The sequence below is a fragment of the Anomaloglossus baeobatrachus genome, chromosome 9 (assembly GCF_048569485.1).
Source record: "Anomaloglossus baeobatrachus isolate aAnoBae1 chromosome 9, aAnoBae1.hap1, whole genome shotgun sequence".
NCBI classification, from domain to species: domain Eukaryota; kingdom Metazoa; phylum Chordata; class Amphibia; order Anura; family Aromobatidae; genus Anomaloglossus; species Anomaloglossus baeobatrachus.
Window position 1 is genome coordinate 16,703,696 of NC_134361.1, and position 25,284 is coordinate 16,728,979.

A 25,284-nucleotide genomic window follows, 5' to 3' on the forward strand; every position below is an offset into this window, starting at 1 on the left:
CGATTTTTTTTTTTCATTCAATTGAATAGGCAAATCCGCGGCAAAATCCGCGCATTTTCTGCAGCGTGGGCACATAGCCTTATAGTCTGCAGTGTAGGCCGGTTCTACACGTGCACAGGCCGCCGGGTCCGGACCCATCTCCTGAGCATATCCAGGGCTGTAGAGTTCGGTCCGTGCTCTGCAGTCAGTGCTTGGACCTGGAGAGTCAGGTGTGTTGACCCAATCGAATAGACTAAAAGGTGCAGATTAATACCTAGGAGTGGGCTGGGAGACGACCGCTCCATCTCTCACCATTCTGAAGATCTCTGCTTGCTGTCAGCTAATAATAAACATGCATATCTATTGTTTACATTCTTTACAGCCCTGACCCCGGTCCTGTCTGACAGCCAGGTGTAAGGACTGGCCGGTGGTGACCGGTGGACGCCCGTGGCTTGCGCCCGTGGCCCGTGCCCCCCACAGACGAGAGCGCGCTGGGAGTTTATAACAAGATTTATTAGCTATAATACAAGTCACATTAAGGCCCTCAGTTTGATCCAATTACAATGACGCGCAGTAAATACATGATTCCGGCGTCGGCGGAGGGGCCACATTCTCATGCAAATGACCCGACCATCAGACAGCAACGAACAGAACGGGAAATAACGGGGCGGCCCCAGTCGCGGCGAGGCCTCCTTGCACACGGTATGGATAAGCTCGAGGGTTCGGACTGAGCCCCCCACACAGTGAGACAGACCCCCAGACCGCTCACTCTCGCCGTGTGGGGGTGGGGTGGGGGGTTTAAGTTAGCAGGAGGTGGTCTGTTACGTGTGGTCGCCGGTCATACGGGTTTGGGTAGCGGGGGTGGGGTGGAGGAGAGGGGGGGGGGGCGTTTTTAACACTTAAGGACAGTTAGTGTCTCAACGAAGAGGTAGTGAGGGCAGCGCTCATTGTGAAGTCAGTAAAAGCGGGGGCCATCTGTTACGGGGGATCAGTAGGACACGTCAGATAAAATGGGGGGGGGGGGGGAGAGGTGCTAGCTCACCCTTTACGGATGAGGCCTATAAAATAGTTATCGACAAGTGACTCCGCGTCGGGGTGATAAGGCACCTCAGGAGATCAGTTACCGCGGAGCAAACAATCCAATCCCGAGGAGCCTCCAATTAAAAAGTGGAAGAAAATGAAGAAGAAGCAGCCGGAGCAGCAGTGGTTAATCCGTCAGACACAAGGACATGCGGGTGGTCTCCGGCCGGCGTCACACGTGTGCGCTCCGTGTAGTCATGTACAAAGCAGACAACTCATGCAGCCCCCATCAACCCTAATGTGCCGCCTGTAAGTGCTAAGATATGTAGTGTGGTTCCTGGGTCCTTCGGGCGGGGGGTGGGGAGGGGGGTTAGTGTCCTAAAATGGGTGAAGGGGGTGGGGCACGAATACCACAAAGGAGCGCAGAGCGGGCCGCTGCCCAGCTCCACAATTCACAGTGTTGCTCCTCCTGTGGCGTGATCCTGACCGGGGGCGTAATCCACAGAAGCAGGGTCCCTCTGTGATGTGGGGGTGCCGGGCGCCTCCGTCACAGTCAGTGTACCAGGTATCCACTCATGATCCTCGCACAGTGTACCAGGGACGTCCCCGCTCCACAATGTACCACGATTAGCCCCCCGCTCTCTCCACTGGAGGGCTCATCCCGGGGCGCAGGCTCCAAGTCTCTTCTCTGTAGTGGTCCCATGTGTGAAGCCACTGGTCCTCCGGGAGAGGCCGGCGAGTGGCCGGGGGAGAAGGCGGACGTGGCCTCCAGGAGAGACTATAAACTGCAGGGGATGGGAACGGTCACAGGATGTTTGGGTCGGATGTTAGCAGGTTCTCCGATGGTGACACGGGGGTCAGGGGGGGAGACTGCGGGGGAGGAGAAGGTGGGTGGAGGGGCGGCGTGGAGGGCGAGCTCGGCGTAGGAATGTCCATCGGAGGGCGCTGGTAGAAGAAGTAGGGACACTGATGGATGAACAGCTCGATGATTGTCTGGTAGGTGCGAGTCGCCGTCAGAGCGTCCATGGTGGTGAAGTCCGGGCGCATCAACGTCGGCCAGAAGCAGATGGACAAGTTCTCGCTGGTCATCAGGTTGGTGTGATGATGCTGGCTGACCCTGAGGAGCAACCGGAACAACGCGTGAGCACAGCGCGCGGGATACAGACAACACTGGGGTGCGGCACATTCACACACAAGAGCGGCACAGACTGGGGAGCGGCACAGACTGGGGAGCGGCACAGACTGGGGAGCGGCACAGACTGGGGAGCGGCACAGACTGGGGAGCGGCACAGACTGGGGAGCGGCACAGACTGGGGAGCGGCACAGACTGGGGAGCGGCACAGACTGGGGAGCGGCACAGACTGGGGAGCGGCACAGACTGGGGAGCGGCACAGACTGGGGAGCGGCACAGACTGGGGAGCGGCACAGACTGGGGAGCGGCACAGACTGGGGAGCGGCACAGACTGGGGAGCGGCACAGACTGGGGAGCGGCACAGACTGGGGAGCGGCACAGACTGGGGAGCGGCACAGACTGGGGAGCGGCACAGACTGGGGAGCGGCACAGACTGGGGAGCGGCACAGACTGGGGAGCGGCACAGACTGGGGAGCGGCACAGACTGGGGAGCGGCACAGACTGGGGAGCGGCACAGACTGGGGAGCGGCACAGACTGGGGAGCGGCACAGACTGGGGAGCGGCACAGACTGGGGAGCGGCACAGTCTGGGGAGCGGCACATTCACACACAAGCCTGGCACAGACTGGGGAGCGGCACAGACTGGGGAGCGGCACAGACTGGGGAGCGGCACAGACTGGGGAGCGGCACAGACTGGGGAGCGGCACAGACTGGGGAGCGGCACAGACTGGGGAGCGGCACAGACTGGGGAGCGGCACAGACTGGGGAGCGGCACAGACTGGGGAGCGGCACATTCACACACAAGCCTGGCACAGACTGGGGAGCGGCACAGCCACACACAAGCCTGGCGCAGGTGGCACTGACTGGGGAGCGGCACATCCACACACACACAAGCCTGGCACAGACTGGGGAGCAGCACAGCCACACACAAACCTGGCGCAGGCGGCACAGACTGGGGAGCGGCACGTTCACACACACACACACAAGACCGGCACAGACTGGGGAGCGGCACAGCCACATAAGTATGGCGCAGGCGGCACAGACTGGGGAGCGGCACATCCACATAAGTATGGCGCAGGCGGCACATCCACACACAAACCTGGCGCAGGCGGCACTGACTGGGGAGCAGGCACACACACACAAGCCTTGCACACATACACACAAACCTGGCGCAGACGGCACAGACTGGGGAGTGGCACATCCACACACAAGTATGGCGCAGGCGGCAGAGACTGGGGAGCGGCACATCCACACACACAAGCCTGGCGCAGGCGGCACTCACCGGTTCAGGTGAGAGATGACATATTTGAAGATCTCCTGGTTTTCCTTCGGCAGTTTCCTTAGAAGCTCCTTCATTGCCTGAAGCTTCTGCTCATGGTCATTGATTTCTACAGAAGACAAAAAGGAGAGATGAGGAGGAGCCGCCCATGGGGATCACTGCACCCAATGTAAGAGCTGGATCATCATCATCGGGGATCACTGCACCCAATGTAAGAGCTGGATCATCATCATCGGGGATCACTGCACCCAATGTAAGAGCTGGATCATCATTATCGGGGATCACTGCACCCAATGTAAGAGCTGGATCATCATCATCGGGGATCACTGCACCCAATGTATGAGCTGGATCATCATCATCAGGGATCACTGCACCCAATGTACGAGCTGGATCATCATCATCGGGGATCACTGCACCCAATGTATGAGCTGGATCATCATCATCAGGGATCACTGCACCCAATGTATGAGCTGGATCATCATCATCGGGGATCACTGCACCCAATGTACGAGCTGGATCATCATCATCGGGGATCACTGCACCCAATGTATGAGCTAGATCATCATCATCGGGGATCACTGCACCCAATGTACGAGCTAGATCATCATCGGGGATCACTGCACCCAATGTATGAGCTAGATCATCATCATCGGGGATCACTGCACCCAATGTATGAGCTGGATCATCATCATCGGGGATCACTGCACCCAATGTACAAGCAAGATCATCATCGGGGATCACTGCACCCAATGTATGAGCTAGATCATCATCATCGGGGATCACTGCACCCAATGTATGAGCTAGATCATCATCATCAGGGATCACTGCACCCAATGTATGAGCTGGATCATCATCATCAGGGATCACTGCACCCAATGTATGAGCTGGATCATCATCATCGGGGATCACTGCACCCAATGTATGAGCTAGATCATCATCGGGGATCACTGCACCCAACGTAAGAGCTGGATCATCATCATCGGGGATCACTGCACCCAATGTAAGAGCTGGATCATCATCACCGGGGATCACTGCACCCAATGTAAGAGCTGGATCATCATGATCTCCTGATCAGACATATAACCCCCTGCCGCCTGACAAGGGCAGGGGCGTCTGCGACAATCACTTACTGTAGGCCTCCACCAGCTCAGTCTGTAGAGTGTACGGCACCAGAGGATCCGGCAACTCCGCAAAGAAACTCTTCAAGGCTCCGGCCACTGTGTTCACCGTAAAATCCTTCTCCGCCAGGTCCAGGCTGTGATCTGTGAAGAGCGGAGGAGTCAGAGGAGACGGGAGCCGCATTGTCATATCCATCACCCCCACTTCTCATATCCATCACCCCCATCGTCACCACTTCTCCTATCCATCAGCCCCACGTCTCCTATCCATCAGCCCCACGTCTCCTATCCATCAGCCCCACGTCTCCTATCCATCAGCCCCACGTCTCCTATCCATCAGCCCCACGTCTCCTATCCATCAGCCCCACGTCTCCTATCCATCAGCCCCACGTCTCCTATCCATCAGCCCCACGTCTCCTATCCATCAGCCCCACGTCTCCTATCCATCAGCCCCACGTCTCCTATCCATCAGCCCCACGTCTCCTATCCATCAGCCCCACGTCTCCTATCCATCAGCCCCACGTCTCCTATCCATCAGCCCCACGTCTCCTATCCATCAGCCCCACGTCTCCTATCCATCAGCCCCACGTCTCCTATCCATCAGCCCCACGTCTCCTATCCATCAGCCCCACGTCTCCTATCCATCAGCCCCACGTCTCCTATCCATCAGCCCCACGTCTCCTATCCATCAGCCCCACGTCTCCTATCCATCAGCCCCACGTCTCCTATCCATCAGCCCCACGTCTCCTATCCATCAGCCCCACGTCTCCTATCCATCAGCCCCACGTCTCCTATCCATCAGCCCCACGTCTCCTATCCATCAGCCCCACGTCTCCTATCCATCAGCCCCACGTCTCCTATCCATCAGCCCCACGTCTCCTATCCATCAGCCCCACGTCTCCTATCCATCAGCCCCACGTCTCCTATCCATCAGCCCCACGTCTCCTATCCATCAGCCCCACGTCTCCTATCCATCAGCCCCACGTCTCCTATCCATCAGCCCCACGTCTCCTATCCATCAGCCCCACGTCTCCTATCCATCAGCCCCACGTCTCCTATCCATCAGCCCCACGTCTCCTATCCATCAGCCCCACGTCTCCTATCCATCAGCCCCACGTCTCCTATCCATCAGCCCCACGTCTCCTATCCATCAGCCCCACGTCTCCTATCCATCAGCCCCACGTCTCCTATCCATCAGCCCCACGTCTCCTATCCATCAGCCCCACGTCTCCTATCCATCAGCCCCACGTCTCCTATCCATCAGCCCCACGTCTCCTATCCATCAGCCCCACGTCTCCTATCCATCAGCCCCACGTCTCCTATCCATCAGCCCCACGTCTCCTATCCATCAGCCCCACGTCTCCTATCCATCAGCCCCACTTCTCCTATCCATCAGCCCCACTTCTCCTATCCATCAGCCCCACTTCTCCTATCCATCAGCCCCACTTCTCCTATCCATCAGCCCCACTTCTCCTATCCATCAGCCCCACTTCTCCTATCCATCAGCCCCACTTCTCCTATCCATCAGCCCCACTTCTCCTATCCATCAGCCCCACTTCTCCTATCCATCAGCCCCACTTCTCCTATCCATCAGCCCCACTTCTCCTATCCATCAGCCCCACTTCTCCTATCCATCAGCCCCACTTCTCCTATCCATCACCCCCACGTCTCCTATCCATCAGCCCCACTTCTCCTATCCATCAGCCCCACTTCTCCTATCCATCAGCCCCACTTCTCCTATCCATCAGCCCCACTTCTCCTATCCATCAGCCCCACTTCTCCTATCCATCAGCCCCACTTCTCCTATCCATCAGCCCCACTTCTCCTATCCATCAGCCCCACTTCTCCTATCCATCAGCCCCACTTCTCCTATCCATCGCCCCCACTTCTCCTATCCATCGCCCCCATTGTCATCACTTCTCATATCCATCACCCCCACTTCTCATATCCATCACCCCCATCACCCCCACTTCTCATATCCATCACCCCCATCACCCCCACTTCTCATATCCATCACCCTCATCACCCCCACTTCTCATATCCATCACCCCCACTTCTCATATCCATCACCCCCATCACCCCCACTTCTCATATCCATCACCCCCATCACCCCCACTTCTCATATCCATCACCCCCACTTCTCATATCCATCACCCCCACTTCTCATATCCATCACCCCCATCACCCCCACTTCTCATATCCATCACCCCCACTTCTCATATCCATCACCCCCATCACCCCCACTTCTCATATCCATCACCCCCACTTCTCATATTCATCACCCCCATCACCCCCACTTCTCATATCCATCACCCCCACTTCTCATATCCATCACCCCCATCACCCCCACTTCTCATATCCATCACCCCCACTTCTCATATCCATCACCCCCACTTCTCATATCCATCACCCCCATCGTCACCACTTCTCACCATGATCAAACTGTCTCTGCAGAGAATCCATCTCGGACTTGTTGCCGCTGACTCGATAGATTCCCTCCGTGCTCATCCCTGAGGGAAAACAGACAGAACGTTAATCACAAGTGGGCGGAAAACACAGCCATGGACCAGATGGGACAGAAAAGTGACCGTGAGAAAGACCAGACCAAAGTGCTGCCCAGGCCGGTGCCTCCACACGGCCGAGCCCCAATATCTGCGGACGTTCCCCACCTGTGGTCTCGATGTACTCCACACACTTCTCGATGAATATAGGGATGGGCTTCTCTACGCTCACGACATTCACCAGCGGCACCCCGAAATAGCTGCTCTCCCACGTCTGCTTGGTCAAGGAGGGACGGAGTTTAGGGGCTCGTTTCTGGGGAGGAGAAAAAAAAGCAACGAAATTTGATGGAGACACAAATACAGACCATCCACCTCAACCCCTGGCGGCTCCGAAAACCGTCCTCTGCTGTGCAGCCCCTAATACAGGAGCGGAGAACACCTGTGAGACCCCCGGGACCACCTGCAACTGAACCAAGAGAGGACACAGAAGCCTTACTACACTCACTGCAGTGTATCCAGCATTATACTCCAGAGCTGAACTCACTATTCTGCTAGTGGAGTTACTGTAATACATACAGCAGGTGACATAAGTATTGAACACGTCAACAATTTCGAAGTAAATACACAGTATTTCTAAAGGTGATACTGACATGAATTTCTCCCCAGATGTCAGTAACAACCCATCCAATCCACACAGGCAAAGAAATCAAACCAGAGATGTCCATAAATGATGTGTAATAATGAGAAAGGACAAAGATTTTGTATGTGGACACATGAAGAAAGAAGTGCAAGAAGCCAACAAAAGTCCTGACACCCGCTGAAATCTATCAGTAATTAGAAAGCAATCCTGCTACTTCCACTGATGGCGATAAAAGGTGCCACACAAGAAACATCTCATGATGGGTAAAACCAGTGAGCTGTGTGAAGACCTTAATCTTATTGTTGTAAAACATACTGATGGCGTTGGTTACAGATGAATTTCTAAACCACTGAAGGGTCCAGAGAGCTCTGCTGGGGCCATAATCCTGAAGTGAAAAGAAAATCATTACACCATAAATCTGCCACAACCAGGTGCTCCCGGAAAGAGTTCAGACAGAGGAGTGAAAAGAATCATCAGAAGAGTTGTCCAAGAGCCATCTGTGCAGAGCGTCAGAAAGACCTGGAATCAGCAGGGACAATTATTTAGAAAAAAAAAAAACCACACACCACAACAGCAAGTAATGCATCCACCCTCCATGGCGGGTATGCATGCCCCTGTATGCACGCCCCTGTATGCACGCCCCTGTATGCACGCCCCTGTATGCACGCTCACCACAGGTTCAAGAGTGTTTAAAGTTTGCTCAACAACACTTAGAAAAGCCTATGAAATACTGGAGAATATGGTCTGGTAAGAGGAAACAAAAACTGAACTCTTTGGAGGCCAAAATACACCCCATGTTTGGAGACCAAAAGACAAATCACCCCAAAAACAGCAGCAGTGAAGTGTGGAGATGAGAACATGACGGTGTGGGGCTGTGTTTCAGCAGACGGCACTGGGAAACATCATATAATTGTAGGAAGGATGAATGGAGAAATGTACTAAGACATTCCTGATAAAAACCTGCTGCCATCTACCAGATGAAGAGGACAGGCGGGAGGACATTTCAAGAAGACAATAACCCCAAACACACAAAGAAATGAAATCTGCTAGAATGGCCGAGCCGATCACCGGAGCTGAATCCAATAGAAAATGTCTGGAAGGAACTAAAGCTCAGAGATCATAGAAATAGCCGGGACCTGCAAAATGTGAGGAGTGTGTGCGGAAGAATGGGCCAAACTCCACCTGAGCAATGCAGGCGACCAGTGTCTCCATACAGGATGTGAGGAATGTGTGTGGAAGAATGGGCCAAAATCCACCTGAGCAATGTAGGAGACTAGTGTCTCCATACAGGATGTGAGGAGTGTGTGCGGAAGAATGGACCAAAATCCACCTGAGCAATGCAGGCGACTAGTGTCTCCATACAGGATGTGAGGAATGTGTGTGGAAGAATGGGCCAAAATCCACCTGAGCAATGCAGGCGACTAATGTCTCCATACAGGATGTGAGGAGTGTGTGCGGAAGAATGGGCCAAAATCCACCTGAGCAATGCAGGTGACCAGTGTCTCCATACAGGATGTGAGGAGTGTGTGCGGAAGAATGGGCCAAAATCCACCTGAGCAATGCAGGTGACCAGTGTCTCCATACAGGATGTGAGGAGTGTGTGCGGAAGAATGGGCCAAAATCCACCTGAGCAATGCAGGGACTAGTGTCTCCATACAGGATGTGAGGAGTGTGTGCGGAAGAATGGGCCAAAATCCACCTGAGCAATGCAGGCGACTAGTGTCTCCATACAGGATGTGAGGAGTGTGTGCGGAAGAATGGGCCAAAATCCACCTGAGCAATGCAGGCGACTAGTGTCTCCATACAGGATGTGAGGAGTGTGTGCGGAAGAATGGGCCAAAATCCACCTGAGCAATGCAGGTGACTAGTGTCTCCATACAGGATGTGAGGAGTGTGTGCGGAAGAATGGGCCAAACTCCACCTGAGCAATGCAGGCGACTAGTGTCTCCATACAGGATGTGAGGAGTGTGTGCGGAAGAATGGGCCAAAATCCACCTGAGCAATGCAGGCGACTAGTGTCTCCATACAGGATGTGAGGAGTGTGTGCGGAAGAATGGGCCAAAATCCACCTGAGCAATGCAGGCGACTAGTGTCTCCATACAGGATGTGAGGAGTGTGTGCGGAAGAATGGCCAAAATCCACCTGAGCAATGCAGGCGACTAGTGTCTCCATACAGGATGTGAGGAGTGTGTGCGGAAGAATGGGCCAAAATCCACCTGAGCAATGCAGGGACCAGTGTCTCCATACAGGATGTGAGGAGTGTGTGCGGAAGAATGGGCCAAACTCCACCTGAGCAATGCAGGCGACTAGTGTCTCCATACAGGATGTGAGGAGTGTGTGCGGAAGAATGGCCAAAATCCACCTGAGCAATGCAGGCGACTAGTGTCTCCATACAGGATGTGAGGAGTGTGTGCGGAAGAATGGGCCAAAATCCACCTGAGCAATGCAGGGACCAGTGTCTCCATACAGGATGTGAGGAGTGTGTGCGGAAGAATGGGCCAAAATCCACCTGAGCAATGCAGGCGACTAGTGTCTCCATACAGGATGTGAGGAGTGTGTGCGGAATAATGGCCAAAATCCACCTGATCAATGCAGGGACTAGTGTCTCCATACAGGATGTGAGGAGTGTGTGCGGAAGAATGGGCCAAACTCCACCTGAGCAATGCAGGCGACTAGTGTCTCCATACAGGAGGGGTCTGGAAGCTTCATCACCAACAAAGGAGAATGCACCAAGTATTAAATACATTTCAGTAATGAGTTCAATACTTTCCCCGTGTCATTTCTCATAATTACACAATTTATGGACATCTATGGTTTGATTTCTTTGCCTGTGTGGATTGGATGGGTTGTTACCGACATCTGGTGAGAAGTTCATGTCAATAGCAGCTTTAGAAATATATTTACTTTCACAATTAGTTACATGTTTAATACTTGTTTTACCCGTTGTACATTTCTTATCCTGTACTGATCCTGAGTTACCTCCTGTATTATACTCCAGAGCTGCACTCACTATTCTGCTGGTGCAGTCACTGTGTAAATACATTACATTACTGATCCTGAGTTACCTCCCGTATTATACTCCAGAGCTGCACTCACTATTCTGCTGGTGCAGTCACTGTGTACATACATTACATTACTGATCCTGAGTTACCTCCTGTATTATACTCCAGAGCTGCACTCACTATTCTGCTGGTGCAGTCACTGTACATACATTACATTACTGATCCTGAGTTACCTCCTGTATTATACTCCAGAGCTGCACTCACTATTCTGCTGGTGCAGTCACTGTACATACATTACTGATCCTGAGTTACCTCCTGTATTATACTCCAGAGCTGCACTCACTATTCTGCTGGTGCAGTCACTGTGTACATACATTACTGATCCTGAGTTACCTCCTGTATTATACTCCAGAGCTGCAGTCACTATTCTGCTGGTGCAGTCACTGTGTACATACATTACATTACTGATCCTGTACTGATCCTGAGTTACATCCTGTATTATACACTAGAGCTGCACTCACTATGCTTACTCCGGAGATGCACTCACTATTCTGCTGGTGCAGTCACTGTGTACATACATTACATTACTGATCCTGAATTACCTCCTGTATTATACTCCAGAGCTGCACTCACTATTCTGCTGGTGCAGTCACTGTGTACATACATTACATTACTGATCCTGAGTTTCCTCCTGTATTATACTCCAGAGCTGCACTCACTATTCTGCTGGTGCAGTCACTGTGTACATACATTACATTACTGATCCCGAGTTACCTCCTGTATTATACTCCAGAGCTGCACTCACTATTCTGCTGGTGCAGTCACTGTGTACATACATTACATTACTGATCCTGAGTTACCTCCTGTATTATCCTCCAGAGCTGTACTCACTATTCTGCTGGTGCAGTCACTGTGTGCATACATTACATTACTGATCCTGAGTTACCTCCTGTATTATACTCCAGAGCTGCACTCACTATTCTGCTGGTGCAGTCACTGTGTACATACATTACATTACTGATCCTGAGTTACCTCCTGTATTATACTCTAGAGCTGCACTCACTATTCTGCTGGTGCAGTCCCTGTGTACATACATTACATTACTGATCCTGAGTTACCTCCTGTATTATACTCCAGAGCTGCACTCACTATTCTGCTGGTGCAGTCACTGTGTACATACATTACATTACTGATCCTGAGTTACCTCCTGTATTATCCTCCAAAGCTGCACTCACTATTCAGGGGGCACCGAGATTAAGAGGCGGATTATTCATAATGTAAAGTTATGCATCTTCCTCTCGGATCCTGTGTACTAAGTGAATATTTTCAGGATCACTGCTTACTGTCAACAAATGGACATGACCTTAAAGATAGTTTGGACTAAATAGTCCTTTTATATCACCACTGAGCTATATCTCGCTATATACTCCAGTCATTCCTGTCGCTGGAGTCACATCTCGCCTGATGGCGTGCAACACGGAGCTCACATCTACTATGGCACTGTCTCCTGTGTTGCATTAGGAGAGATGGCAAGGTGAGGTACTGTGCGGTGTGGACTGGGTAGAGACTGCAGCTCTGGCAGTGACTGGAGCATAAGTGAGGTACTGTGCGGTGTGGACTGGGTAGAGACTGCAGCTCTGGCAGTGACTGGAGCATAAGTGAGGTACTGTGCGGTGGACTGGGTAGAGACTGCAGCTCTGGCAGTGACTGGAGCATATGCGAGGTACTGTGCAGTGTGGACTGAGTAGAGACTGCAGCTCTGGCAGTGACTGGAGCATAAGTGAGGTACCGTGCGGTGTGGACTGAGTAGAGACTGCAGCTCTGGCAGTGACTGGAGCATATGCGAGGTACTGTGCGGTGTGGACTGAGTAGAGACTGCAGCTCTGGCAGTGACTGGAGCATATGCTAGGTACTGTGCGGTGTGGACTGAGTAGAGACTGCAGCTCTGGCAGTGACTGGAGCATAAGTGAGGTACTGTGCGGTGTGGACTGAGTAGAGACTGCAGCTCTGGCAGTGACTGGAGCATAAGTGAGGTACTGTGCGGTGTGGACTGAGTAGAGACTGCAGCTCTGGCAGTGACTGGAGCATATGCTAGGTACTGTGCGGTGTGGACTGAGTAGAGACTGCAGCTCTGGCAGTGACTGGAGCATAAGTGAGGTACTGTGCGGTGTAGACTGAGTAGAGACTGCAGCTCTGGCAGTGACTGGAGCATATGCTAGGTACTGTGCGGTGTGGACTGAGTAGAGACTGCAGCTCTGGCAGTGACTGGAGCATAAGTGAGGTACTGTGCGGTGTGGACTGAGTAGAGACTGCAGCTCTGGCAGTGACTGGAGCATATTTGGAGGTGTAGCAGAACATTAGAGGACTTCCACCCCACCCCGTGCCCTCGCTTTGTACCTTGGTGGTTCTCCGCAGGCTGCGCAGGATGTTCCTCTTGCGCGGATCCTCTCCATCGGCCTCATACGAGTTGGTGGTGTTGTCGCCCTTCGGACCCTGCGTTCCCACATCCTCGTCTTTCCTCCGCATGGGCCCGAGCTCGTCATCACTTCCCACGCTGAAGCTGCTCCGATAACTGGAAAACTTCCCGAGTTTGGCACACTTGGTCCGGTAGAGGACGGGTTTGGTCACGATGGATGCCTTCCGTGTTCGCTCCAGAGAGTTAGTGTCCATGTCACTGTCAGAACCGTTCCCGCTGCCGTTGGACTGCGGTTTGATAGCGTTTCGGATGGTGATGATTTTTCCTTGGGTGCTGTCGTGAGGCACAGAGTAAATGTTCTCTTCCTGGTTCCTCGGTTTCACAACAGAGTCTATGGGTTCGGCATAGTCTGAAGGGTCAAAGGCTTCCGATGGCGGCCAAGTGATGGAGGTTAGGGATCTCCTGTGGCCATCACGGCAGCCAGGATCCAGGTAGGACAAGTCAGGCTTTGGTTTGAGGGGAGGAGGTACCTTGTTGTTCAGTTTGCTTTCTAAGGTGCTCATGACGGAGATGAAGGCGAGACCCTCACTGTCCTCCATCTTGGCATGGTCTCTGGAGGGGGCAGCCATGTCCTCCCGTGTCAGGATGTGCTGGGGAGACGGGTCCAGATCCTCCTCAGAGTCCGGCAAGTGGGAGTTGCAGAGCGGAGACCCCGCGCGAGGGTAGCTGAACACCTCCTCTGTAGTGCTACATGCTTCTGCTGTGTTGTCATACATGTGTGAGGCCTCGATGATGACTTTCTTCTCCACCACATCTTTGAAGAACGAGTAGAACATGTCCAGCTTGGGTTGGGCCTGTCCACACTGTATATTCAGGAATTTGCCTTCGATGTCCTGAGCGATCTCCTCGCCTTCGGTCAGCTGGTCTCGGGTCAGGTTATCTAAGAGATTTACCGGACCCTCGGTCAAGGCAACCAGCTGAACAGGGACGATGTCTTGTACTTCGCAGAGGAAGGCCCGCAGCATGGCCAGGGAGGCACGACGCTTGGCAGCATAGAAAACCATGTACCCGTGTACCAGTTTGGTCTTACGAATGTTGAAGGAGGCGTGATAGGACAAGATGAGCAGCTCCAGTCGGCGTTTCTGACTGCCCAACGGCACGTCGAGCAGAACCGAACCGCCAACGCCGAAAGGTGACGGCCGGAAAGTGTGAGGCTTCAGGACGTTCAGCACCTCCTCCACATGGAAGGGGTCTCCGCACATCAAGCACATGACTATGCGGAGGTCACAGTCAACCAGATCTTTGATGCTTGGCGTGGAGCTCACAAGGTTCAGGTTCCTCTTGGACTCCAAAAGGAACCGCAGAATCTGGCTGATCTGTTTCTCATTTATGTTCCGGCCGTAGCCGAGGCCGGTGGAGGCCGCATCTAGGAAGAAGCACTGCAACTTGCTGGCTATGTGCTGACCCTGCTGAATGAGGCTGAGGGCAGTCTCTCCGCTTGTGTCGCCTCTGCGGTTGACCAGTATTAAGGTAAGGGGTAAGTTCAGCAGGTGGTTGTCCTTACGTCCAAGGCTGGACTCCCGGTTTTTCTCAATGCTCTCTACGACGTAGGACAGAGACTCTTTGGAGTTGTAAAGGCAGAGGCATCCATGAGGCATAAAGGTCGAGGTCTGGAAAGAATTGACAGGCAGCCGCACGTTGCCCTCAATGGGACGCAAAGACAACTCATACATCTTCCCGTCGATCACATACTTGTCATCGTTGGTGCAAAGAGCACGGATCTCATTGGCAAGTTCTCGACCCAAACCATCCTTACCGAGGATCACCAAGTTGATTCTGTCCACATTTGGGTCTTTATAAAGGCGGTCATAGGGGTACGGGCACCTGGAGCTGATCAGTTGCTCTATTTTGGTGTCTACACATGAAGGGTTACTGGGGCAAGTGTCTTTTGTGGGATGATAGACGAAGTGAATGTGTTTAAGGATTAGGGCGTCTCGCTCGGCCAGCAGCTTCTGCAGAGCTTTGAAGCGTTGTTCCTCCCCGAGCACCTCCTGGATCACCCCCATTTTCTCTTTGCTGGGTTTGGCATCTAGCTCCAGCTCGTAGAACAGCTCCGAATACTCCAGCAGTAGCTCCTGGAACTCCTCCTTGGCTTTGTCAATGATCTCCTTCTGGTGCTTACTATATATGTCCATATAGACCGGCTCTTCCAACCACTGATAAAATTCCTCGCTCATAATAAAACTACGAGCTTCTTCCCAGGGCTTCCCGGGAGTGATAAATGGAGAAGCCGCTAGGTTTTCTTTGAAGGCTTTCTTCATCTGCGCTTTCTTCCTGGCATTCCTCAGCTTTTCCAGGTGGCTGCAGTACACATCTGTTGCCTGCATGGTTTCCATAATATCATACGGTATCCGATCGTCGTCCATGTTGTCTATGTGGCTTGTTAGGTCCCACGGGGTGTCCTCGAGAACCACAAACCAGTGGGAGAAGTCGGGCTTTATCTCTAAGAGTTTGGCCGCCTTGGGGCAGCTCAGATGGTCAATTTCATCGAGGTCAGGCACAAGGACATCTAAAGCACGGGGGAGAACTGACAAGTAAACCTTGCGACGACGTTCAATATGGTCCTGTCTGAGCCGCTGGATGTGCTGCAGAAAAAGCTTCTTGGCTTTATCGGTACCTTCCAAGTACACGTAATCCTGATATTCACTGCAGCTCTGCATGCGCCGGCTCACGTTCGGCCACGTCTCGTTGTGCGACTTGACGACGCGTCCCACCAGCCATTCATACTTGTCTTTGGCAGCCGCGCTCTGCTGGCTCTGCTGCTTCAGCGCCTCGAAGTAAGGAATGATCTTGGACTTACCGCGACTTTTGTCAATCAGCTGTATGAGGGCAGTAAAGGCCAAGTCCACGTTGACGTTGGACCGGGCAGAAGTCTCCACCACCTGCAAATTCTTTTTATTGAGTGCAAACGTATGGGCATCCCGGATGTAGCGCTCCACTCCCTCATCGCACTTGGTGAGGACCAGCACGATCGGCTTCTTGGTCTTGGCTAGTTGAGTGTGCAGGTTGGACACGAACTTCAGTTGGTCGTCAAAATTCCTATTCATGCCACGACTGACGTCAACACACAGCAAGAAGCCGTCTATCAGCAGCTTGCCCTCGGGCATCTGTTTCTGCTCAAAGTCCTGCTCCAGCCCCAACTGATCTGTGCAAAAATACATGAGTTTCTCGGCCGAGGCGAGTTTACTGGATGCAGCGCGCTTGATGTACGGCTGCAGCGCTGTGCTGCGGTGAGGCTGGAAAGTCTGGTCGTCGATGAACTCCGTCTGCTCCACCACATGCACCTTGCACTCCACACAGTCTTCAAGCAACCGGGTGACCTCCCCCCAGTACAGGAAGTGGTCATTGTTCACGACGCGGCCCCCAAAGTCACTGGTGCTAAGGACGGATGTGTGGTCCAAGTGGAAGTCATCGGCACTGGGTCGTACAAATCGGTTGCACAGGCAAGACTTTCCAATGCCACACTGGCCTTTTTCCTTTTCTGTGCCGGACAGGCCCACCACACTGATGCTATAGGTGGGCACCCGCACATCTTGTTTCCGTGCCATCATCATGGCGCCGCACTCATCCTGCCCACATTAACACCTGCCGGGGTGAGGCTTGGTAATGGCACTCCATGCACAGACAGGGCACGCCAGGACGTCGTGGTCAGGGACCCGGCCTCGGTCAGATGTTTAGGAGGAGGAAGAGCCGCTCCTGGTGTCACCACTGAACCAGCCATACACGGCGTTCATCGTCAGGCGTCTGCAAAAGAAAAACAAGGGTAAGTGAGACGTTATATACAACCGCTATAGAGAGGACATACAACACTGAAGATGGCGGAGTGCGGGGCGCGGAGTGCGGGGCGCGGAGTGCGGGGGCGCGGAGTGCGGGGCGCGGAGTGCGGGGCGCGGAGTGCGGGGCGCGGAGTGCGGGCGCGGAGTGCGGGGCGCGGAGTGCGGGGCGCGGAGTGCGGGGGGCGGAGTGCGGGGGGCGGAGTGCGGGGGGCGGAGTGCGGGGGGCGGAGTGCGGGGGGCGGAGTGCGGGGGGCGGAGTGCGGGGGGCGGAGTGTGGAGTGCGGGGGGCGGAGTGTGGTGCGGAGTGTGGAGTGCGGAGGGCGGAGTGTGGTGCGGAGTGCGGAGTGTGGTGCGGAGTGCGGGGGGCGGAGTGCAGGGGGCGGAGTGTGGTGCGGAGTGTGGAGTGCGGGGGGCGGAGTGTGGTGCGGAGTGTGGAGTGCGGGGGGCGGAGTGTGGTGCGGAGTGCGGGGGGCGGAGTGTGGTGCGGAGTGCGGGGGGCGGAGTGCGGGGGGCGGAGTGCGGGGGGCGGAGTGCGGGGGGCGGAGTGCGGGGGGCGGAGTGCGGGGGGCGGAGTGCGGGGGGCGGAGTGCGGGTGCGGAGTGCGGGTGCGGAGTGCGGGGGGCGGAGTGCGGAAAAGACCTCGGACAGGTATGGCATGCGCCCAATACGCGACCACCTGCATCAGCTTTACATACACAGCCCCACCGGTGACAATAACACGGCCATATCCCCGTTACATCGTCCCCTCCAGCCACACAAGACCCCCGCAGATGGGACCGATGGCAGCAAGACTCGTCCCCAGGGAAATTATGCCGCTGGTGACACCAGAGGCACACAACAGTCCGGATTCCCAAAGTGTAGCCAGATCAGCCATAACGCACCGTGCGGCTCCGCACAGACAGGACGGGAACATTAAGGCCCTGTGCGCACTACACGTTTTTGCTGCGTTTTTTGCGGCATTTTTTATTGCGTTTTTGTGCAGAAAACGCCATCACATTGCTTCCCCAGCAATGTCTATGGGTTTTCAGAAGTGCTGTCCGCACACAGCGTTTTTTTGTAGCATGTCAATTATTTCTGCGTTTTTCACTCATTGAATGCAGTGCACAAAAACGCAGTAAAAACGCACAAAAAACGCACCCGCGGTAAAAACACGGGTGCGTTTTTCCGGACAAAAACGCACAAAAAAGGCAGCATGAAAAAAAACGCAAAGTGCGCACATAGCCTTACACACAAAAATCAATACGACAAGGAGAACATGAACACGACATGTCAGCGGCCCCGACTGCGCCACGGTGCGGCACGCCTGCACAACGCGGCACGCCTGCACAACGCGGCACGCCTGCACAACGCGGCACCCCTGCACAACGCGGCACCCCTGCACAATGCGGCACCCCTGCACAACGCGGCACCCCTGCACAACGCGGCACGGCACAGGGTGCAGTGACCACAGACACCAACATGAGTCTGCCCCATCATCACACGAGGAAAGAACAGACATCTCAACATGGGGCAGGACCACCGCCGTGCTGCCCACCATCAGGCTCCTCGACTCTGCCGTTTACCAGTGCCCATACACTCGTCATGGCATTGTACCAGTATAACCAGTACAGGCAGTCGGCAGTGTTACAGCTGTGTACACGTATGCGAGTCCCCCATATATCATACAGTAGTGTTGTGTGTGGCATGAGCACGCCACGAGAGTTAATGCCGTGTAATGTGGCCAATGCGTGTGTAAGGTGGCTGTTGGGCACGTGTGTGCGATCGTGCGGAATATGGCCAGTAAGAAACGTGACCGCTGCATTTGTGTGTGCAACGTGCCTGATGTGTTCTGCAGTACATCTCGAGGGTTTGTGTGACAGATATGCCTGTGTATACGCTCTCATGTATCCGCCGTGTCCAGTGCAGTTACACAATGACCTGTATGCACAGTATAAGGTGCAGCACGCGCAGGCACCCCGGGCTGTATATGTGCTGTGAACAACAGAAGTCTGTGCCCTCTGTCCACTGAGTAAAGAGAAAAGCAAAGAATGTGTGGACAGAGCAGGCGCGGACACTGTGTGCAACATCTACCGCACACCGCTGTGTCCTGCTACCTCATATGCTGCAAACATGCGCTGTATGTGATATGCGCAGAGCTGGATGCAGTGTATGTATGCTGTGCTGCATAGTCTGCCCTGCATCTGCTGCGCTCTACGGCCTGCACTGAACAGTCTGCTTTGAGCTGTATGTGCTCGTGCTATGCTGAATGTGCAGTATGTATGGTGCGCTGCACTGTATGGTCTGCACTGGGTGTACGTACAGTGCGCTGCATGTTCTGTGCTGTATGTACAGTGCGCTGCATGTTCTGCGCTGTATGTTCTGCGCTCTGTACTGTCTGCTCTGCGCTCGGCACAGTCTGCTCTGCGCTGTATGTTCTGCGCTCGACACTGTCTGCTCTGCACTGTATGTTCTGCGCTCTGCACCGTCTGCTCTGCATGTTACGCCCTCTGCATTGTCTGCTCTGCATGTTCTGCACTGTATGTTCTGCGCTGTATGTTCTGCACTGTGCACCGTCAGCGCTGCATGTTATGCCCTCTGCACGGTCTGCTCTGTATGTTCTGCGCTCTGCACCGTCTGCTCCGCATTCGATGTTCTGAGTGCTCTGCACTGTCTACTCCGTGTTCTGCACTGTATATTCTGTGCTCTGTACTGCATGGTTTGTGATCTGCACTGCATGTCCTACACTGTCTGCTCTGCACTGTATATTCTGTGCTCTGCACTACATGGTCTGCGCTGTCTGCTCTGCGTGTTCTGCACTGTATATTCTGTGTTCTGTACAGTCTGCTCTGCACTGTGTTTTGTGCTCTGCAGTGCATGTTCTGCGCCCTGCACTGTCGGCTCTGCACTGCATGTTCTGTGCTCTGCACGTTCTGAACTCTCGGCTCTGTAGTGTATGTTCTGCGCTGCACTGCATGTTCTGCACTCTTGGCTCTGCATGTTCTGCACTGTCTGCGCTGCACTTCATGTTCTGTGCTTTGCACTGTTGACTATGCACTGCATGTTCTGTACTGTATACTGTCGGCTATGCGCAGCATATTCTGTATTCTGCACTGCATGTTCTGTACTGTATACTGTCGGCTTTGCACTGCATGTTCTGTGCTATGCACGGTCTGCGCTGCACTGCCGGCTCTAGTGTATATTCTGTGTTCTGCACTGTCGGTTCTGCACTGTATGCTCTGCACTATCGGCTCTGTACTGTATGTTCTGTGCTTTGCACTGTCGGTTCTGCACTGTGCGCTCTGCACTGCATGTAATGCGCTCTGCACTGCATGTTCTAAACTGTATGCTCTGCATGTTCTGTATACTGTCGGCTCTGCACTGCATGTTCTGCACTGCCGGCTCTGCACTCTGCATTGCATGTTGTGCACTGTCTGCTCTGCACTGTATACTGTCGGCTCTGCACTGCATGTTCTGCACTGTCGGCTCTGCACTGCATGTTCTGCGCTCTGCACTGTCAGCTCTGCATTGTCTGCATGTTCTGCGCTCTGCACTGCATGTTATGCACAGTCTGCGCTGCACATTCTATACTGTCGGCTTTGCACTGCATGTTCTGTGCTCTGCACTGTATGCTCTGAATTGCATGTTGTGCACTGTATGTTCTGCACTCTCGGCTCTGCACTGCATGTTCTGCACTGTCTGCGCTGCACTGTCTGCTCTGCACTGCATGTTGTGCACAGTCTGCGCTGCATGTTCTATACTGTCGGCTCTGCACTGCATGTTTTGCACTGTCGGCTCTGCCCTGCATGTTCTGCGATGTATGTTCTGCACTGTCGGCTCTTCACTGTATGTTCTACGCTCTGCACTGCATGTTCTATACTGCATACTGTCGGCTCTGCACTGCATGTTGTGCACTGTATGTTCTGCGCTCTGCATGTTGTGCACTGTCTGCACTGTATGTTCTACGCTCTGCGCTGCATGTTCTATACTGTCGGCTCTGCACTGCATGTTTTGCACTGTCGGCTCTGCCCTGCATGTTCTGCACTGTCGGCTCTGCACTATGTTCTGCGCTCTGCACTGCATGTTGTGCACTGTGTGCACTGCATGTTGTGCACTATGTGCACTGCATGTTGTGCACTGTGTGCACTGCATGTTGTGCACTGTGTGCACTGCATGTTGTGCACTGTGTGCACTGCATGTTGTGCACTGTGTGTTCTGCGCTCGGCACTGCATGTTGTGCACAGTCTGCGCTGCACGTTCTTTACTGTATACTGTCGGCTCTGCACTGCATGTTGTGCACAGTCTGCGCTGCGCTGTCGGCTCTGCACTGCATGTTGTGCACAGTCTGCGCTGCACGTTCTATAGTGTATACTGTCGGCTCTGCACTGCATGTTGTGCACTGTATGTTCTGCAGTCTCGGCTCTGCACGTTCTATACTGTCGGCTCTGCACTGTATGTTCTGCGCTCTGCACTGCATGTTGTGCACAGTCTGCGCTGCGGGCTCTGCACTGCATGTTCTGCACTGTCGGCTCTGCACTGCATGTTCTGCACAGTCTGCGCTGCACGTTCTATACATTATACTGTCGGCTCTGCACTGCATGTTGTGCACAGTCTGCGCTGCACGTTCTATACTGTATACTGTCGGCTCTGCACTGCATGTTGTGCACAGTCTGCGCTGCACGTTCTATACTGTATACTGTCGGCTCTGCACTGCATGTTGTGCACAGTCTGCGCTGCACGTTCTATACTGTATGCTGTCGGCTCTGCACTGCATGTTGTGCACAGTCTGCGCTGCATGTTCTGTACTGTATATTGTCGGCTCTGCACTGCATGTTGTGCATAGTCTGCGCTGCACGTTCTATACTGTAGGCTCTGCACTGCATGTTCTGTGCTCTGCACTGCACGTTGTGCACAGTCTGCGCTGCACTGTATGTTCTGCACTGCACGTTGTGCACAGTCTGCGCTGCACTGTATGTTCTGCACTGCATGTTGTGCACAGTCTGCGCTGCACGTTCTATACTGTATACTGTCGGCTCTGCACTGCATGTTGTGCAGTCTGCGCTGCACGTTCTATACTGTATACTGTCGGCTCTGCACTGCATGTTGTGCAGTCTGTGCTGCACGTTCTATACTGTATACTGTCGGCTCTGCACTGCATGTTGTGCACAATCTGCGCTGCATGTTCTATACTGTATACTGTCGGCTCTGCACTGCATGTTCTGTGCTCTGCACTGTCGGCTCTGCACTGCATGTTGTGCACAGTCTGCGCTGCATGTTCTATACTGTATACTGTCGGCTCTGCACTGCATGTTCTGTGCTCTGCACTGTCTGCTCTGCACTGCATGTTGTGCACTGTCTGCGCTGCACTGTTGGCTCTGCACTGGATGTTGTGCACAGTCTGCGCTGCACGTTCTATACTGTATCCTGTCGGCTCTGCACTGCATGTTGTGCACAGTCTGCGCTGCATGTTCTATACTGTATACTGTCGGCTCTGCACTGCATGTTCTGTGCTCTGCACTGCATGTTGTGCACTGTCTGCGCTGCACTGTCGGCTCTGCACTGCATGTTGTGCACAGTCTGCGCTGCACGTTCTATACTGTATCCTGTCGGCTCTGCACTGCATGTTGTGCACAGTCTGCGCTGCATGTTCTATACTGTATACTGTCGGCTCTGCACTGCATGTTCTGTGCTCTGCACTGTCTGCTCTGCACTGCATGTTGTGCACTGTCTGCGCTGCACTGTCGGCTCTGCACTGCATGTTGTGCACAGTCTGCGCTGCATGTTCTATACTGTATACTGTCGGCTCTGCACTGCATGTTCTGTGCTCTGCACTGTATGCTCTGCACTGCATGTTGTGCACTGTCTGCTCTGCACTGTCGGCTCTGCACTGCATGTTGTGCACTGTCTGCTCTGCACTGCATGTTCTGCGCTCTGCACTGCATGTTGTGCACTGTATGCTCTGCACTGCATGTGGTGCACTGTCTGCGCTGCACTGTATGCTCTGCACTGTCGGCTCTGCACTGTCTGCTCTGCATGTTCTGTGCTCTGCACTGCATATTCTGTACTGTATACTGTCGGCCCGCACTGCATGTTGTGCACAATCTGCGCTGCACGTTCTATACTGTATACTGTCGGCTCTGCACTGCATGTTGTGCACAGTCTGCGCTGCACTGTATGCTCTGCACTGTCTGCGCTGCACGTTCTATACTGTATACTGTCGGCTCTGCACTGTATGCTCTGCACTGCATGTTGTGCAGTCGGCTCTGCACTGCATGTTCTGCGCTCTGCACTGCATGTTGTGCACTGTCTGCGCTGCACTGTCGGCTCTGCGCTGCATGTTGTGGACTGTCTGCGCTGCACTGTATGCTCTGCACTGTCGGCTCTGCACTGCATGTTCTGTGCTCTGCACTGCATGTTGTGCACTGTCTGCGCTGCACTGTCGGCTCTGCGCTGCATGTTGTGGACTGTCTGCGCTGCACTGTATGCTCTGCACTGTCGGCTCTGCACTGCATGTTCTGTGCTCTGCACTGCATGTTGTGCACTGTCTGCGCTGCACTGTCGGCTCTGCACTGCATGTTGTGCACTGTCTGCGCTGCACTGTATGCTCTGCACTGCATGTTGTGCACTGTCTGCGCTGCACGCTCTCCCCTCTGTGGTGTGAGGTGACACAATAGGGCGTCAGCTCGGCCGGGTGTGGGGCCGTCCCCGGTGTCTCGGGTGTCCCGGTGTACGCGCGGCCGCTCAGCTGTCAGCTCTCACCCTCCGTCTCTCTCGGGCGTGGATCAGGCCGCGGTTTCCGGGAGTCTTCAGGTGACGGGGGGAGCGCGGCCCGGATGCGGCTCCCTGGAGTCGGCGCTCAGCCCTGGAGGAGGCCGCAGCCGCTTCGTATATCCGGGTGAATCGGGTGACGGCGGGTCCCCGGCCGCGGTTTCCGGGTGTATCCGGGTGACTCGGGAGTCTCCTCCTGTAATGGCGGCTCCTTCCTTCCGGCGAGAGCGCGGGCGCGGGCACGACCAAAGGAGAAAGGGCGTCGGGGGCGCGCCGGGAGCGCCTCCGGAAGTCCGCCATGTTTTTACTCTCATCTCTATTTGCTACAATTGCTCTGAAGGCACCGGAAGTCGTCATACGCCATTTTGGTACTCCGGAGCTTGTGGAGTTTTTTTTAATTACGATAACTTTATTAATAAGCAGTCTTTTCTGACAATGCAGTAATCTAACAAAAGTGCCCTGGAAATGATGTCAGGACCCCGGAATCTGCCGCGACCTTCCCGGCCAGATCTCCCCTCACTAATCCGGCCCCTCCCATAACGATCTACCCTCTGCAATGTGATCTGCCCTCTCACCATGCAGAGACTCGTCATAATACAATGTCCACCAAAGATGCGCCCCTCCCCCAATTATCTGCCCCCAGATGATGACAATCTGCACCTCCAATAATTTGCCCCCTCCAATGATCTGTCCCCTCCGATGATCTGTCCCCTTCGATTATCTGCCCCCCTCCGATAATCTGCCCACCCTCCGATAATCTGCCCACCCTCCGATAATCTGCCCCCCTCATATGATCTGCCCCCCTCCCATGACCTGTCCCCTCCGATAATCTGCCCCCTCCCATGATCTGCCCCCCTCCCAAGACCTGTCCCCTCCCTCCGATGATCTGCCCCCTCCGATGATCTGCCTACTCCCATGATCTGCCCCCCTCCCATGATCTGCCCTTCTTCGATGATCTGCCCTTCTTCGATGATCTGCCCCCTCCGATGATCTTCACCTCTCCGATGATCTGCCCCCCTCCGATAATCTGCCCCCCCCAATTATAATCTGCCACAACTCTGATGATCTGCCCCCTCCCATGATCTGCCCCCCTCCGATGATCTGCCCCCCCAATTATAATCTGCCACAACTCTGATGATCTGCCCCCTCCCATGATCTGCCCCCCTCCGATAATCTGCCCCCCCAATTATAATCTGCCACAACTCTGATGATCTGCCCCCTCCCATGATCTGCCCCCCTCCGATGATCTGCCCCCCTCCGATGATCTGCCCCCCTCCGATGATCTGCCCCCCTCCGATGATCTGCCCCCTGCCATGATCTGCCCCCTCCGATGATCTGCCCCCCTCCGATGATCTGCCCCCTCCGATGATCTGCCCCCTCCGATGATCTGCCCTCCTCCGATGATCTGCCCCCCTCCAATGTTCTGCCCTCCTCAGATGATCTGCCCCCTCCGATGATCTGCCCCCTCCGATGATCTGCCCCCTCCGATGATCTGCCCCCCTCCGATGATCTGCCCTCCTCCGATGATCTGCCCCCTCCGATGATCTGCCCCCCTTCAATGATCTGCCCCCCTCCAAAGATCTTCCCCTCTCTGATGATCTGCCCCCTCTGATAATCT

The 25,284-nt window shown here is 54.3% G+C and overlaps 1 protein-coding gene across 1 annotated transcript; it reads right to left on the bottom strand.

Moving 5' to 3' along the window:
• Positions 1 to 471: 471 nt before the first annotated feature.
• ARHGAP35 (Rho GTPase activating protein 35) lies at positions 472 to 23,902 on the bottom strand. Its single transcript, XM_075323098.1, has 7 exons — positions 23,658 to 23,902; positions 13,068 to 16,890; positions 7,197 to 7,341; positions 6,960 to 7,037; positions 4,540 to 4,671; positions 3,413 to 3,518; positions 472 to 2,116 (listed from the first exon to the last, which is right to left on the bottom strand). The coding sequence occupies exons 2-7, from the start codon at positions 16,698 to 16,700 to the stop codon at positions 1,804 to 1,806; spliced, it is 4,407 nt and encodes a 1,468-aa protein (XP_075179213.1). The 5' UTR covers positions 16,701 to 16,890; positions 23,658 to 23,902; the 3' UTR covers positions 472 to 1,803.
• Positions 23,903 to 25,284: the final 1,382 nt, after the last annotated feature.